This window comes from Falco naumanni, chromosome 1 (genome assembly GCF_017639655.2).
Source record: "Falco naumanni isolate bFalNau1 chromosome 1, bFalNau1.pat, whole genome shotgun sequence".
NCBI lineage: Eukaryota > Metazoa > Chordata > Aves > Falconiformes > Falconidae > Falco > Falco naumanni.
In genome coordinates, this window is record NC_054054.1 from 115735112 (window position 1) to 115750012 (window position 14901).

General features: G+C 41.8%; 1 protein-coding gene across 1 annotated transcript in view; it reads left to right on the forward strand.

Annotated features, from left to right (window-relative positions):
• The window catches only part of LOC121081302 (protoheme IX farnesyltransferase, mitochondrial), a 104587-nt gene that overhangs the window by 65083 nt on the left and 24603 nt on the right, over positions 1–14901 (forward strand). The window contains exon 5 of the mRNA XM_040580216.1: positions 6666–6736. Coding sequence (XP_040436150.1) covers positions 6666–6736 — 71 coding nt within the window. The remainder of the gene's footprint in view (positions 1–6665; positions 6737–14901) is intronic.

Sequence of the window (14901 nt, forward strand, 5' to 3'; positions counted from 1 at the left end):
GAAGGGGTAGGTACCAACGTTTTCTTTCAGTTACCTCCTGTTCTCTTTCCTGTACACAACAATGGGCTTCCAAACACTGGCTAATAAGAAGAATGTGTCTTTTGTGGAAGCTTTCTTAAAAAAATAATAAATGAAACTTTGACAGATGCTTTACCCAGCAGACCTTTCTTGGGTTCACTGGGACATGACAGTTTGGGGTTTAGCTGCCCTTCTCTATCTGTAAGTAACATTGTTCAGGCTTGCATCAATCTCTTTTTTAATTAGAATCCTCTTTGAAATGGAAAATATTAAAGCAGATCTATAGCTAGACTGGGAACAGCAGAGCCAGAGGGTTTACAGATACTGCCTTTAAAAAAAAAAAAAAAAAAAAAAAAGCAATTTCTAATCCTTAAAATATTTGCCTTGCTTTATTTTCATATCTTGAAGACAAACAGGTGCTGTGTGCCCTTTATGATTCTCAAATATACAATCTCCAAGCCAGCAATCTCTAAAGCCTTCCCTTGTTTGTACAATTAGGGTGGGATTTTCAGAATCACTCAGTGTTGGTCTGTCTCTGCTCTCATTGAAGTCGAACTGCTGTTGACTTCAGTGAGAATAGTGTTAGATCAGTACATGAGTGCTTTTGAAAATCCTCCCCTTAGCTTTTTTTTTTAGTCACATCTGTGTACAATTGAATAAAAAGACCTTTGTAATATACTTTAATTATTCTTTGTTGTTTTCATATAAAAGTGATTGAAAGGAAACCAGCAGAAAACCTATAATAATAATCTTGACTTTGATCTTATTTACCATAAATCATATGTTATGTTTTTCTTCTCCTTTTATGTAATTATATATTACTTTATCACGTTGTGAGATAAATCACTGAGAACACGAGAAATAGAAATAATTCAGTAATACGGAGGGAAAGAGCACTCACAAAGGATGGAGCTCAACTCTTCGTGGTCTGATGGGTTTCCAGTGCTGCTTACAGCGGCTTTCCTTTGAACGCGTGGGAAAATGAGGAGACCTCGCGTGAAGGGCTAGTGCTGAAACCTGATGAATTTGGAGGCCACATGGCCAGCTGTGAGGAATGGCTTTCTGGACGTCACCTTCCCAGGCGTCCTCAGGTTGTGGTGCGAGTACCCAGACTCCACTCTGCCACTGTGCTCCCCACCTGGTTTTGGTCCACCTGCTCCTCCCTGGCTCATGCACCGTTTTGGGTTTCAGCATGTGTTTTCCGGTATGTTTCTGGTTTAACTATTTACTCTTTGGCAATGCCAAAGGAACCCAAAGAGGATCAGACCTTACTGTAGAGCAGAGGAGATCAGAGAACCTCAGAAGCATCTGATTCAACAAGGCCAGTACTTGCAACACTTGCCCTGTACAGCCCAGTTTCACCCCTGGCTGTAGACATGCAGTGAAGTGCTCAAGTGGGGAGTCCAGTTGTGCTGGTCATTATTTGCATTGTATTAAAAGTGTTTGCTTGGGTCTGTAGCAAGAGATTTTTAGCTGAGGAGAGGCTTTGGCCACCACCTGCACCCACCCCTGTAACTCGTCTCCACCTGCCCAGTGCAGTGCAGGGCACAGAGGATTTTGGAGACCAGCAGCACTTCAGTGCAGGAGGAGGTGACTGGTCTTTGGCAACAGCCTTGTCTTCTCATTCGCTCATTAGTGCCACAGATTCACCTGAACTGCCCTTCACAGAGGCTGCGGGGAGAAATACCTCCATGCAGAGGACAATTCTGCTGCCAAAGAGCACGTGGAAGCCTGCTCAGCTGCAGGGGTGGCTTTGCAATGGGAAGCCCACCGAGCTGCCTTGAATTAAATCATCTTTTAATAGCAGGGTTCCGCTCCATCTTTAGACGCATGGGATTATCGGTTCTGATGTAAATATGTGTTTAGCATTAGAGTAAAATGTTATGTCAATACATGGAAGACCGGTTGCCTATTTCAGCCGCTGCTGTTTCCACCATGTGTCACAGATTAGAGCTGGCCCTGGACAGGGGCCAGGCTGGTGCTTGATATGCTCTAAATCCAAAGCGGTACATGAGAGATGTTTACTAGCCCAAGTGTGGGTGATCTGTTTGATAAACTAGATGACATATTGTTCCTCTTAATGCACTCTATTTATGTTTTCATGTGAACAGGAGTAAAGGTATTGAACTGTCGTAATTCAGGAGTTAAAATCTCTCCCACAGGAATGACCACGGATGGCAAGCGCAGCACGTGCTCAGGGCTTTCCATCCACTCCACTGGCTTAATTAACTGCAAATAGGCAGGCCGCTGGTTTTGAAAACTTAATAAGTGGTGTTGGTGTTTAACTGGTGATACGGAAAGAGCGAGAGGGCATCCTGGAAAGGCACGGGACGCCCTCTCACTCTTTCCATATCATGTTCATCCTAAAAGTGCCAGCACAGTGTAATGCTGTCTGCATCTGCAAGGTGATGCTAAGGGAGTCTTGGCTTAGTCCAAATAAAATTATTAGTCGATGTGTCCCCCAGGAGGTCTGAATGATTAGCTACCCTCTGCAGTCGCTCCTGGTTCCAGCAGGTAGCTTGAAGAAATTAAATGTTCTTTAACATTTCACTTCATACTGGTTTCCACTTTGTTTTTAAGAAGCTGAAAGAAAAAGAGAAGAAAAAATAACAAACCATGAGTGTAAACAGCTATAAGCATTAATGTGACAGCTAATCTAAGAATTGTTAGATGTTTAAGATATAATTACTGTATATTAACTAGATGAGATCTACACAAAGAGTCTGATGAGCCTGCCAGAGAAATAAACCACAAAGTACTAGCTGGCCTGATTTATTTTTTTCCATCATCATGTTTTAAATGTTCATGCATACTGATTAAAATTTCGGTTAGGGTTTTGAAAGCTTTTGCCAAGTTTTGTCGCTCAGGGATTTTTAGATGCTGTGGATTTAACCCTCTGTCTGTCCCTTTGATGGCTAGCTTCCCAGATACCTAGGGCAGATAATATTCTGCCTTGTCCAGCTGAACTGATGCATTCAGACTTCCTGAGGAAAAAGCCTCTTGAGTGCTTCTAAAATATTTATTTATCCAGGTTTCATCTTACTGAATTTACTCTTTGCTAAAACAGGCGGTACTGTGTTGGCCTGGCATGAGATAGTATGTTTGAGTTTACTCTTTCATTCCTTTGGAATGATATTTGAGATGCACATTTTTTTCATTTTTTCTAGAATATCAGGGGAAAATAATTTCAAGTGGAGAGAGAATTTTACTGAACATCTGGGAGCAAAATGGGAAAAGTTTGATAAATGGCATCTTGCTGACATGTAATAGCAACTAGCTCAGTGAAAGAATCTAGGGCATTGCAAATAAAAGGATTTTTCTTAACTGTAGTTCAATTGGATATGTAGTTTCGTGCGTACAGTTGACAGTAACAGATTATTCAGATTGTCAGATTTTAAAAAGCAAAAAAATTCAGATTTAAGTCATACAGCAGTCTTAATTTCAGGAGCAGCCGTGTCTGTGTACCACAGACACAGACATTTTTTGACTACTTAACTCTGCAGGCTGATAATTTTCTTGTTCAAGTTCTGTATTCTGTTCAGGGGTTAACTACTATATTAAATGTATGGAAATATTTCATACATTCATTATGGTATTGTCAGGTTATACCAATTACTGCATAAGTTTAAATTCTTTCAGGTGTTCTGTCAAACTGTTCTTCATTTTAGTCATTTTGTGTTTGAGACACACTGAGTTTAAAACTTGCACCTTATTTTGATTTTATCCATCACACATGGAATACCTTTATCCATAACCTTACATACTCTGAAATGAGCCAGAATCTCCTCACATGGACAAGTTTAAATTGGAAGTAAGTTCAAAGCAGTCAGACTTTGCAAATATAAATAAATACTGTGTCTATTAAAAAAAAAAAAAAAAAAAAAAAGACAAAACTGAGCACGGCCCAGCACATTTTCAGGAGAGAAGACTTTAGCTCTATAGAATTTTTCCTTGCATTGCTCTAGCAGTCTGATGTCAAATGACATTTTTTCTTCATTTAGCATAATTGTCTCTGAAATGTAACAGTGAAACAAACCATTAGCAAAATGCTGAGCTGTCAGATGCAATCACTGGGTTTGGATCCAAACGGGGTGCTTTCCCTTCTCCGGAGGTACTCGCGGTTTCCTATAGAGGTTCTTTGTGAAGCATCCAACGCGTCAAGGGTGACATTGTGGCCACGAAGATCTGACCTGGCCCTCTGACGGGAGCTGTCGGGGTCCATGCAGGGGGCTTGGGGCTGCCGCACAGGCGCCTCTGCACCCTGCTTCTGAACCAGGGTCTCCACCAACTCCGGTTGTAGCTGGCCGTGACTGTTGCTGCTGCAGGTCAGGCGGAGCAAGCAGAGGAGGAGGGGTAGCCCCTTAGCTGCTACCGAACGGCGAACAGATGAGCTGCCTCGCACCGTGCCAGCACGCTCTGGCTAATCAAAAGACACGTCAACTAACTCCTTTTCGTCCTGAAGTCCCTTCCTCTTCTGTGTGAGTAACTCTTGGCTGAGCAGCCTGAGTTTGCTTCAGGAATATTGATAATAAAATTGGAGGGCTTTGAGAGTCGGTGGGAGTGGGAAGGGGGTCAGGCGCTCCGTCCAGTCGCCCCGGATAGAGACTTAGGGCGAGCAAACCCCCTGCAGGCTGCACCGCCCCAGCAGGTGAGACTTCTGGGGAATTGGATGTGAACTAATAATGAAAAGCTATGCTGATGTTTTTGATCTCCATGCTTTCATATTTCTTAACTTTTGAGCATTTAATCTGCAGTCTTCAATGAAGGATTCCTCCTCTGTGGAACCGTGGTAGTTTTTTTGGATCCGTTGTGGATGAACATTAAAATGCAGCACAGGCTTCAGCCGAGTTGACAACTGTGAATATCCATTGATTTGTGTTGGCCAGCCACTGGAGAGGGACAAGGTGGTCACTTTTCCGGGGGGGTTCACAGCTGCTGGCTGGGAGGGGGAGAGTGCAGATTTGGGCCCTGCAGCCAGAGCCCCCTTTGCTGGCTCTGCTGCTGCTTCCTTGACCTTCTACCCTCTCTACCCTCACCGCCTGCCTGAGTCTCATTCGTTCCCCAGTTTAGGTGGTGTCACAAGCATGATGAAACATGAAGATGGTGCCTGCTGCCAGATTTCTTGGCTTTAGAGCACACTGATAGCAAGTTTTGTTTAAGCAGGGTAACTTCAGCACGTGGGCTTGAGCATGTGCATGCACTCAACTCTCATTTGTACGCACGCAGGACTCGCTTATAACCTTATTCCTGGGAATGGTTAAATCCATCAGGAAGATGACTCAACCTGAGGTTAAAAAAACGTCACCACACGTGGAGAATATCATGGACCGTGTTAGGCAGGATGATCCATGGGTGATCCCTGCTATGCTTGCAAATACGTCGGAGCAACAGCAGAGGTTCCCACATTGTTATATAGTCATTACTTCAAGGTAATGGATGGGAAAGGTGGTTCCTGTAATCTCTGTGCACCTGTAAATTAAGTGTCTCCCCCGATGTGTACTGTGGGGCTCCGCTGGAGTCCCTGCTGCTCCCCGTGTCCCTGTCCGCCGGCATTCCCCTGGGAACGCAGCCCCATTCAGTAGCAAGACCAGGAATGTGGCACTGTCAAAATGAAGATGTTCATTAATTTTGTCATTCATTGTGGGAAAAGTTTACATCAGTTTGCTGGAATAACATAGATTTTATCATGTAGTCATTTATCATATGGTCACCTTAAACCTGTCTGCAGTTGGACTGTGCTGAGCTTACCGTCAGTCTGATTCTTCAAAATTGTGATCTGTTGTGGTACTTTTCCTACTTATTCACCATAATTGGGTACCCCAAAGCCTCAGACATAATGTCAGTAGAAAATATTCTTTCTATAAATACATCCTCCTCTTTCTATAAGTAAATATATGCTTACTATTTGTATTATTATTTTGCACACGTAAAGCTAAATGGCTTTACAGTTTGCTGTATGGCAAAGTGCATTCAGCTTTTCCAGTAGCATTCTTTGTAAAATGGATCACGCAAAAGCCTGCAGGAATTCCTGCCATGAAGACAGTGCCGCCTGAATTTTCCCATAGGCGGTATTTAAAGTCAAATTGGGTTGTGACATTAAATAATACCATATGGTGTGTTCGTTCCCTGCCGCTAGAAGTAGATGCTCAGTGCAGTCTCAGTAGTATTTTACAAGAGTTGATTGATTTTGGGGTGGGTTATAGGTTCTCAGAAGTTAGATGATCTTGAAAAAAATGTAGTGTTTGTCTTTTAGATACCAGAAGCACATCATTTGCAAGGGCTGTTTGTATTAGTATAAAACTGGGGGCAGAGCTCTGTGTGTGTGTGTATATAATTGTATATGTATTAAAGCTGTGTCAAGCCTGTTGAAAACAGAACTTGGAACCAAACTCTACTTCAAATGATTAATTTTTGGGGACTTGTGCAAACTATTTTTGTCCTCCGGGTGATTTTCTTTCTAAGGGGATGCCAAAAGTGTTAATGCAGACTATCAAAGCTCCGTAAAAGGTGTTTGCCATTTTCGTTGTATTTCTGAATCTTCAAAAATAGAGATTAAAGCACCTGCAGATGCAGACAGTACATTCCACGCATGGCATGCTTTCCGGCATCCTTTCATTTTGATTCTTCCTTTTTTTTTTTCATTGCAGTTCTTTGAGGTTCCATTTGACTCAAATATGAACAGGACAAAAAACAGACCACTGGTGCGAGGACAGATCAGGTAAGGCTATGCACACCTGCTCCAGCTAATGAGAAATGAGTCTTCACGTTGCTTTTATCTATCTCCAAGCTTCCCTCTCTCTCTTCAGATGGTGAAAAATAGCAATTTCAGACAAAAGACTTAAGAAAGAAATGCACCCCTCTGCTCTTCAATATTTCTGCATGTTTATAACTTTTATGTGAGGAGTTTGGGTAATCAGCTGTCCTTTACTGAATTTCTCAAGACAGCAGAATTTGCACTCATGTTGTGTACTTCTTCATGTGTGACGGCTGCATGCACAGCGTGGTAGCATGCAGTTATGCTCCACTGAACTTTTGCATTAGTTTGTAACAACAAATCTCAAAATTTCACATCTAAGAATAAGCACAAAAGTGTTTCTTGTTTTTAGTAGTCACATCTATTTGTTAGATCACAAACAAACATTCATTGAAATCTCCTGGCGGAGGTATCTGCAACTAATTTTTTTTGGTGGTTTTGTAAGGCACCATGTTGTCTTCGCCTTTTCTACATGTTTAGCATAAAGCTGGGGTGAAGATTCACAATGGTGGCATCTTGTGAAAATACAGTAAAAATTAATCATCATTTAGGTTATCATCACCCAAGTAAATCCCTCCCTCCCACCCCAAAAAAAAAGCCTTTTTTTAGTGTAGGGATTCCCATAAAAAGAAATAAGTCCTTCATTCATTCTGCTTTTCTGGATTATATATCAGTTCAGTTTCTCAAAGACTGCTTTCCAGCTAAAAAAGCAAAGTGAAAAAGAACATCAACATAAACGTCTAACTTATTTGCAAACTAAAACTGAAGGCCCAATTCATAAATGATTCAACAAACAATTTTAGTATTGCATTTCCATGATTTGTGCCAAGGATTATTTATAACAAAATTATGTTTTCCCTTAGGCTTCTGCGAACAGTTGGTCCTATTTATTTCTGTGTTTTATCCATCACCTTTGGAGGACTGAAAAAAATGTGATGGATGAAATTACAAGAAAATTGAGACAAAATAGTAAAGTGAACCTCGGGGGTAAATTCACTCTCACTGTAAATAGTTAGAGTGCTTCAATAAACTTGTTCCGATTTGTTCTTGAAGATGGTGCTAATTACAGATTCCTGAGTTGAGTTAATTTTATTTGAAAACATATTTTAGGGACCACTGCAGTGAGGGCATCTGTTGTACATACCGTGTCAGCACCGGTTGTGCAGTTCAGGGGAGCTGCACTTCTGCTCCACTTGCATGTGGTCCTTTAGCCCTGGAAGAAGGAACACTTGTTAGAAAGGAAGGTGATGGGGGATCTTTTTTTATTACTATTTTTATCATGGTCTACAAGCATGGCTTGCCGTGTTTCTGGAGTCAAAAATATAGCTTGGAAACTTCCTGTCAACTTTTGGTTCAGAGAAAGCAATTTGTTTTGTAAGTTTCCAGTGTCCTTAGACGAACTTCACTGTCATCTGAATGCACCACAGATTGGCAAAACCGTATTTAACGGATTTTCTTACTTCTCTCTTCATATTTGCTTTCACCACAAAATGCTAATGTTGGGGACTTCGTGTAATCACTCATCAATCTATCTACCTGACTGTCAACAGCTAATTTAAAGTTCTTTAAAATGTCACTTACCTTGAATAATGCCAGTCTCGTTCCCTGTAGACCATTGAACATGCAGACCTTGACTGGGGTTATTTCTTCTGCGGTGTGCCGGAGGAGAATAATCCAGTGCAAGTGATCTAACTTGTTATATTTTGCCACATATTCCCTGGTGTTCCTTGAACTCTTTCCTTCCTGACTGATTAAATAAAACCCTTAAATGGCTATGCTAAAACTAGTCAAAAACAGACGAGACAGAGACGGATAAATTGCATGTGAGAGACTGGTGTCTTGACTCTGGGAAGGAATCCAGAGAGCTTGGGATATGTGCAGAGTTCTTGAGCCAGGATTTGTTTGATGTCTGAGTATTGACATTTTCTTCTCTTTAGCTGCTTCGTATCATGAAACGTTTGCTGCTTTTTTAATTCTGCTGTGTTATCATCTGGGATACACAGAGCAAATGAGGCATCATTTTACGATCCATCTTCATTTGCACTGTTTGTAAATAGATTGTGATTTCCCTTCTTTTCTTTCTTGCCTTCCTTTTTATTTATGTTGCATAGTCCTTGTTACAGAACTGGTCAGCATGGGTAGCAGTTTTTGTGTGGTCCAGTCCTGAGCTTGAGATCCCTTTTGAAGAGTGAGAAGGTTGTTAACTCTCCATTGTGCTGGCTCACCGCACCTTCTTGGAAAGGCTATCGGTGGTGGTTTGGTGGGAACTCCTGCCAGCTGAGAAACTGCACTGGGACCACTGACATTTTTTATAGAGGTGGTGGCATCATGAAGACAATTCTTAGATGCTTTGAGCTGGGGCCAGAATCAAACTGGTAAGCCCCAGTGAGCGGTGCTTGGTGCTACTAAGTCATCAAGTCCCTGGTGTCTCTATTTTAGAAAAGCTAATGCATGGAGCCAGCTCATTAGGAAATGTTATGCTGTTGTAGAGAAATTATTCCCGTGTGTTTCACTTTGTGGCCTCCATTTGCAGCTTCAGCCCCACGTTTATTTAGGTTTAAGATCAGCTGTCAGTTCTAACTGACCTTGCTTCCAGCATTTCTCCCCATCCTTTCTGCCTGAAGCCTTCACTTTGAGAAGAGAACACAACCCCCCCTATCCTGGCAACATTTATGCATGTTCATTTCCCTCACATGTGTTGAGGTGGTTCCCAAGGCCCCACGTCTCAGCCTTTTCTACAAGCTGCCAAGGACTTGCAATTTCCTCTGGTATCGGTGAGGAACTTCAGTAGCTTTCGAAGAAACACTCCGGGGCCGGGGCTGCCCTGTGGACTGTGGACGTCGTTGTGGCCTCTGAGGGCTGGCTGGGGACAGGGTGTTGTTATCTCACCAGTGACACTCCAGAAGTGTTTAAGTTAGGCAGCTTTGGCCTGACCATTGCTCCAGGCAGCACCCTGTCAGCCGGGAGCCAGTTGTGCAAAGATCTCTGGAAGGGTGGGATGTGGAAAAGCAGTTGTCCACCATCCTTTGTGAAGTCCTTTCCATATTGCATCACCTTTATGGCTGAAATAGTTATTTAGAGGCTTAGTGTCCCCCTGCTTTATATACTTCGTGTCATTTGACCTGGACCAAACCACATAGGCAATGACACAGAAAGACTCTGAAGAGCTGGGGTCTGCTGTACGCTGGGACAAGAGCACATACACTTTATTTTCCAGCCCCAAACCCACCTCTGATGCCCCCAGGGAGTCTTCTGACACTGTTGCTAGATTCATGACAAACAGCGCCTGATAGTTCATTGACTGCTTGCTTTCCAATGTCCTATTTAATTTGTAAGGCTCTGAAAAAAATGCACACTTTGAGCAATGAGATGTAACCATCCTTATTCTCTATTCAGAGAGTAATCAGAGACATCCTGTTGCAAAAATAACAAAGAGTAGACCCAAACGCAGCATGCCACTAAGCGCCATCCATCATTCCAGCCTGCCCACATGTCCTCCTCCCTCCTCTGACCCCTCAAGTCTTGTTTGGAAATACAAACAGCTTGAGATGTTCTTCATACTTTGGCTGCGGTGTTAAACTCATTGAGCTGCTTTGCATTTTGCATTATAACAACAGCTGATATTATTTTTCCTGCTATGAATTGTTTTTATGTCATCAACGAGGAAAAATTTCATGTGCTCACGCAGCCTTAGATTTGACTGAAATGGCAGCAGCTTTTCCTGGTTTCCTGTTGGGTGTGATTTATTCCCTTGCTTTTTAAGGTAATGGATTTAATTTTCCTGCGGATTAATTTAAATAAATCTCTAGTATTAGCTGCAGTAGCTGAGTGAGCTTAGCCTCCAGGATGACAAGTGTCCTGCTCCATTATATTGTACAAAGTGACAGCTTTGATTGCCCTTCTACACAGAACTGCACACACTCTTGTTAAAAAGCAGCTGGTTTTATGAACTTACAGTACTGCTGGATCTGCTGTGCTAAGCACTCATAAAAAACTTAATAGTTTTACAGGAATGGTTTTTCATCTTAAAAAAAATAAGTCATCAAACAGCATGATCTAAATAACTAATTCATGACCATGTAGACGCCTTTCGGTTCTGCTCCTGCAGTGTTTTGCAGCTTGCAACTGTTTTCTGTACCCAGCCCTTTGGTTTTGGTCTTAGCAGTGGCTGCAGCGTCTGCCCGAGAGCGGGGCTGGGATTTCTCCCTCGCTTTACCTCCAGGTTTCATGTCACCCGGGCCACAATGTGTCATACTGGATGGGTCAGAGGATGGCTGGGGCTGCAGGGGACCTCAGGAGAGCTGTAGACCAATCTCCTGCTCGCAGCGGGGTCAGGTCTAAGGTCAGACCTGGGTGCTCCTGGCTTTATTCAGCCAAAAACCTTCACTATAAGAATAATGCGCTATGGCATTTAATTATATTCTCCTTATCAGATAGTTGCACTCTCAAGCTTGCTTTTCCTTGAGCATTCAAGAAGTTTAAGTCTATTAACATGGCAGAAGAAGGCACGACACATGTATTGCCTTGTATGCTTCAAAAGAAATAAATCGTCATGTTGTGCGGTGAATATTTTTTCCTAGAATCCCATTAACCTCCTCATTTAGCAGTGCACAAGGAGCTGTGTTCTGTATATGAGCTTCCTGCTTCTTATGGCCACAGCAGATGGTTATTGCAATTAACGGAGACAGTAAATGCTTCCTTACTTGTTGACATTTCTGGGTGGACTGTTGGCTTGGGTCAGTTCGAACTATAAGACAAACTCACGAAGAATCAGACCAAAAAGAGCTCCTAAGCTAGTAGTGTTTCTCACCGGTGGCTTATATTGCTTATATTTATGAATTGCAGTTGTAATTGCAAATAGATAATTTAGGCATTCATAAACTGATAGAAAATCGCAATACGTCAGACTTTCCCTATTTATTCAGAAACACATTGCGACTCAAGACCAATTCTGTGTAACGCTGAGTTTTCCACTCAGCTGCCTGTAGGAGACCTGCTGTTACAAGTGTAACAAAACCAGTCCACGCTGGAAAAAAATGTGTCTTCATTTAAAAAAAAAAAAAATCCTCCTGTAATCACTGTTGATAACTCAGTATAATTAGCTTGATTCTTTGCTTGCTAACACTAATGCAAATCAGGAGTATTTGTACTGCTGTTAGTGGAGCTACACTGATGGAAATGAGAGGAAATCCGTGTCCTCGGCTTAGGCTGAAACCTGCGTTAAGCACGAGCCAGCCCTGGTTTAAGCCAGCGGTTTAAAACCTCCCCAAGGGTTTCAGGACAACTTCGGTTCCCATTTAAAGATCAGCCTCTGCTTAGCTGGCTGGTCTGCTCCCTTGGGTGGTCATTTCAGACAGGTTTCATTCTACTTAAGTTAAAACAAATAAAACAAAAACTGCATAAATCTACAGTTCTTCAAGAATAATCATTTTTAAGAGATCAGATGCTCGTTCCCTGCAGGGAAACATTCCAATATTTTGTTTAGAAAATACCTCATTTTAAAAGGACTGCCCTGAGATCTTTTTGAATGATAAAAATGTTTCTTTTTTCAGTGGGAGGCTTTCCTCTTGTTTAAACAGGGCACAATTCAAAGCAGACACCACCACGGCAGCCTTTTCAAGCATTTTTTTTATCCTGCTTGTGTTCAGGGTTTATTATTTGCAAACAAGTAAATGCATTCCTTCCCCACCACCACCCTCCTGGCTTCCTTTTTTTTTTTTTTTTTTTTTTTCCACCCTGTGTTTTCCAGAAGCTGTCATTGACTGTATTTGGTAAACAAGAAATTAAAAAGGCAGCTTTATATTTTTGACATGTACAATTGCTTGTAAAAATGTAGTTCTTGCCTTTTGAACAGCAGAGAGTTTTGTTTTTTTTCCCCAGCATGGCCATGTCACAGAGGGGTGGGGGGGAAGAAACCTTGAGGCTAAAACATAGTTTAATGAGAATAAAACCCACATCAAAGGATGGACTAATGGAATGATATAATGCTTACTGTGACACTTTCCCAAAGGGGATATGGATGACAGTACTTATATTTCAATTATCTATTCACTGCCTGCATAGGATGTTGATTAAATGGTTCTAAGGTATTAGAGTCCTTTTGTAGAATGCATGGAAAAATGGTGATACTGCACATTATCCTCAGATCAAAATGTGTATTAGCAGGAAATTATATAGCTCTAACTACATATATATTTTGTTTCTTAGGGCAATAAAGAGGGTTGTTTCAATAACGCTTAACATTACATTGAAATTCGTTTCAGTTGAAACAAAAGAAATTGCTAGCTCTCCGGCTAGCACCTTCAGCTCACTCCTGCCCGGACCTAATCCTGCCGCAGCTCAACGGAGACATTCCTTTGCAGGCAGCTCTGATTGGTAAATATAAATCCTGCGAAAACACTTGACCCCTCACGCCTTGCTGCTTTTCAGTTCAGCCAAGGGGCCTTGGCTGCCAAATTACTTATCTGAATCTTTAATTGCGTGTGGGACAGTAGATAAATCGGAGTACATTGTACATCGCCCCACGTTAGGAAACATCCCAGATGCTCATGTATAAACCAGGAGTCACGGTGCATTTGGCTAAATAGCTGCTCCATCTGCTTGTGGGGAGCGCTGCGGAGAAGTGATACGGGCTCCTAATGGAGTTGTCTTATCCTCTCATGTCAGCTCCTCACCAGGGGGTAGAGCCCCGTGAGCTGGAGGGAACCAAGCTATTGTACACTAATCCTTCCATCTTTGTGTCCGATATGAACGGGCCTCTTGGCCATCAGTTGTAACCGTTGACTCCTTTTTAACTGACTAGTCATGAGTCATTTTCTTCAAAGGTGATGTTAAAGCGAGTTTTCCCCCTTACACTGCACAAATAAGCAAAATTAAAGCTCGAGATCCTTTCCCGTCTTAGCACAGTGTTCTCCTGATGGCTCTTCTTCCTGTGTCTGTCAAACATTTCAGGTTCATGTTTGTACATTTTGGCTTAATGCAGTCAAAAACCCAACACTTTGTTCCCTGTATTAGTATTGAATCTTATCTGGTTTAACCACAAGAGCATCATTATTCAATGTGTGCCAAGTGTTGTAGGAAATGTCACCGCTCAACAAGTCCATTACGGAGCTGCCTCTGATTAGAAGCTGCTATACCCTGAGATCTGTTTACAGTAAGTCACGTTAGAAGTGCATTTCTTTCTGTGAAGGACAGAGTTTATCATGTCTTATACAAGTTATAACTTACATGTTATCAACTTCACAAGTCAGATATAAAAGAGGTTTTTCTTACATTTTAATTAGCTGTGCTAACACAGATGCTTGCTCTCTAGTCTTTATGACTAGAAAAGCTGCATTCCTGAGGTTGAGATATGTGGAGAACCTCTTTGATATGTTTTATCTAATTTTTTTTTCTAGGGCTGTAGAATCACAAGAAATATTATATTATAAATCAAGCTGTAAAGCGTGGGCCACAGTGACTGATTCTGCTGCCTGTGTGTGACAATAGTTATGGTGTATTCATGCACTTTGATGGTATACAAAGAGGGTTTTTGCTTTTTTTCCACCGAATATTTGTAAACTATAGCTCCAGATGCTAACTGTGGATAAACTACCAAAATAATACCGCAGAAATCCCAAATTACAACCATCCTCATCCTCTTCATGTCTCAGGTGAAACTTAAGAGCATGCTATAGAGTCTTAAGATGATATGAATATCAGATGCGTGCTTGCAGTGTTGCAGAGGAATCTGCAGATAGGCAGGAAGGGTCTGACTTAAATTGCAATTTGACAGGCTCATCTGCTTGATTACTCTTCCACTTAATGGTGTCTACAGCCTGCTGCTCCTTCTACTGCAGACCATTGCTTCTTGTCCAGCTGTCTGTGGCTGTGGGGTATAACTTATTTCTTTCATTTTTGTGGCTCCTGGGAATGTATTTGGAGTCAGTGATCCTATACCAAGAATGGCTGGACTATCTTTTCTCTCTTTTATTTTATTTTTTTTTTTAAGAACTGGTTGATAAATACTTTAGAACTTAGTTTTCTCCATCTTAATGAGGTGGAGAACTGGCCTGAGACTTCTTTAACTGCTGCTTACTAGACGTTGGCTGAGTGCTCTGCAGAAGCACATGCTAGATTTAATCATAATC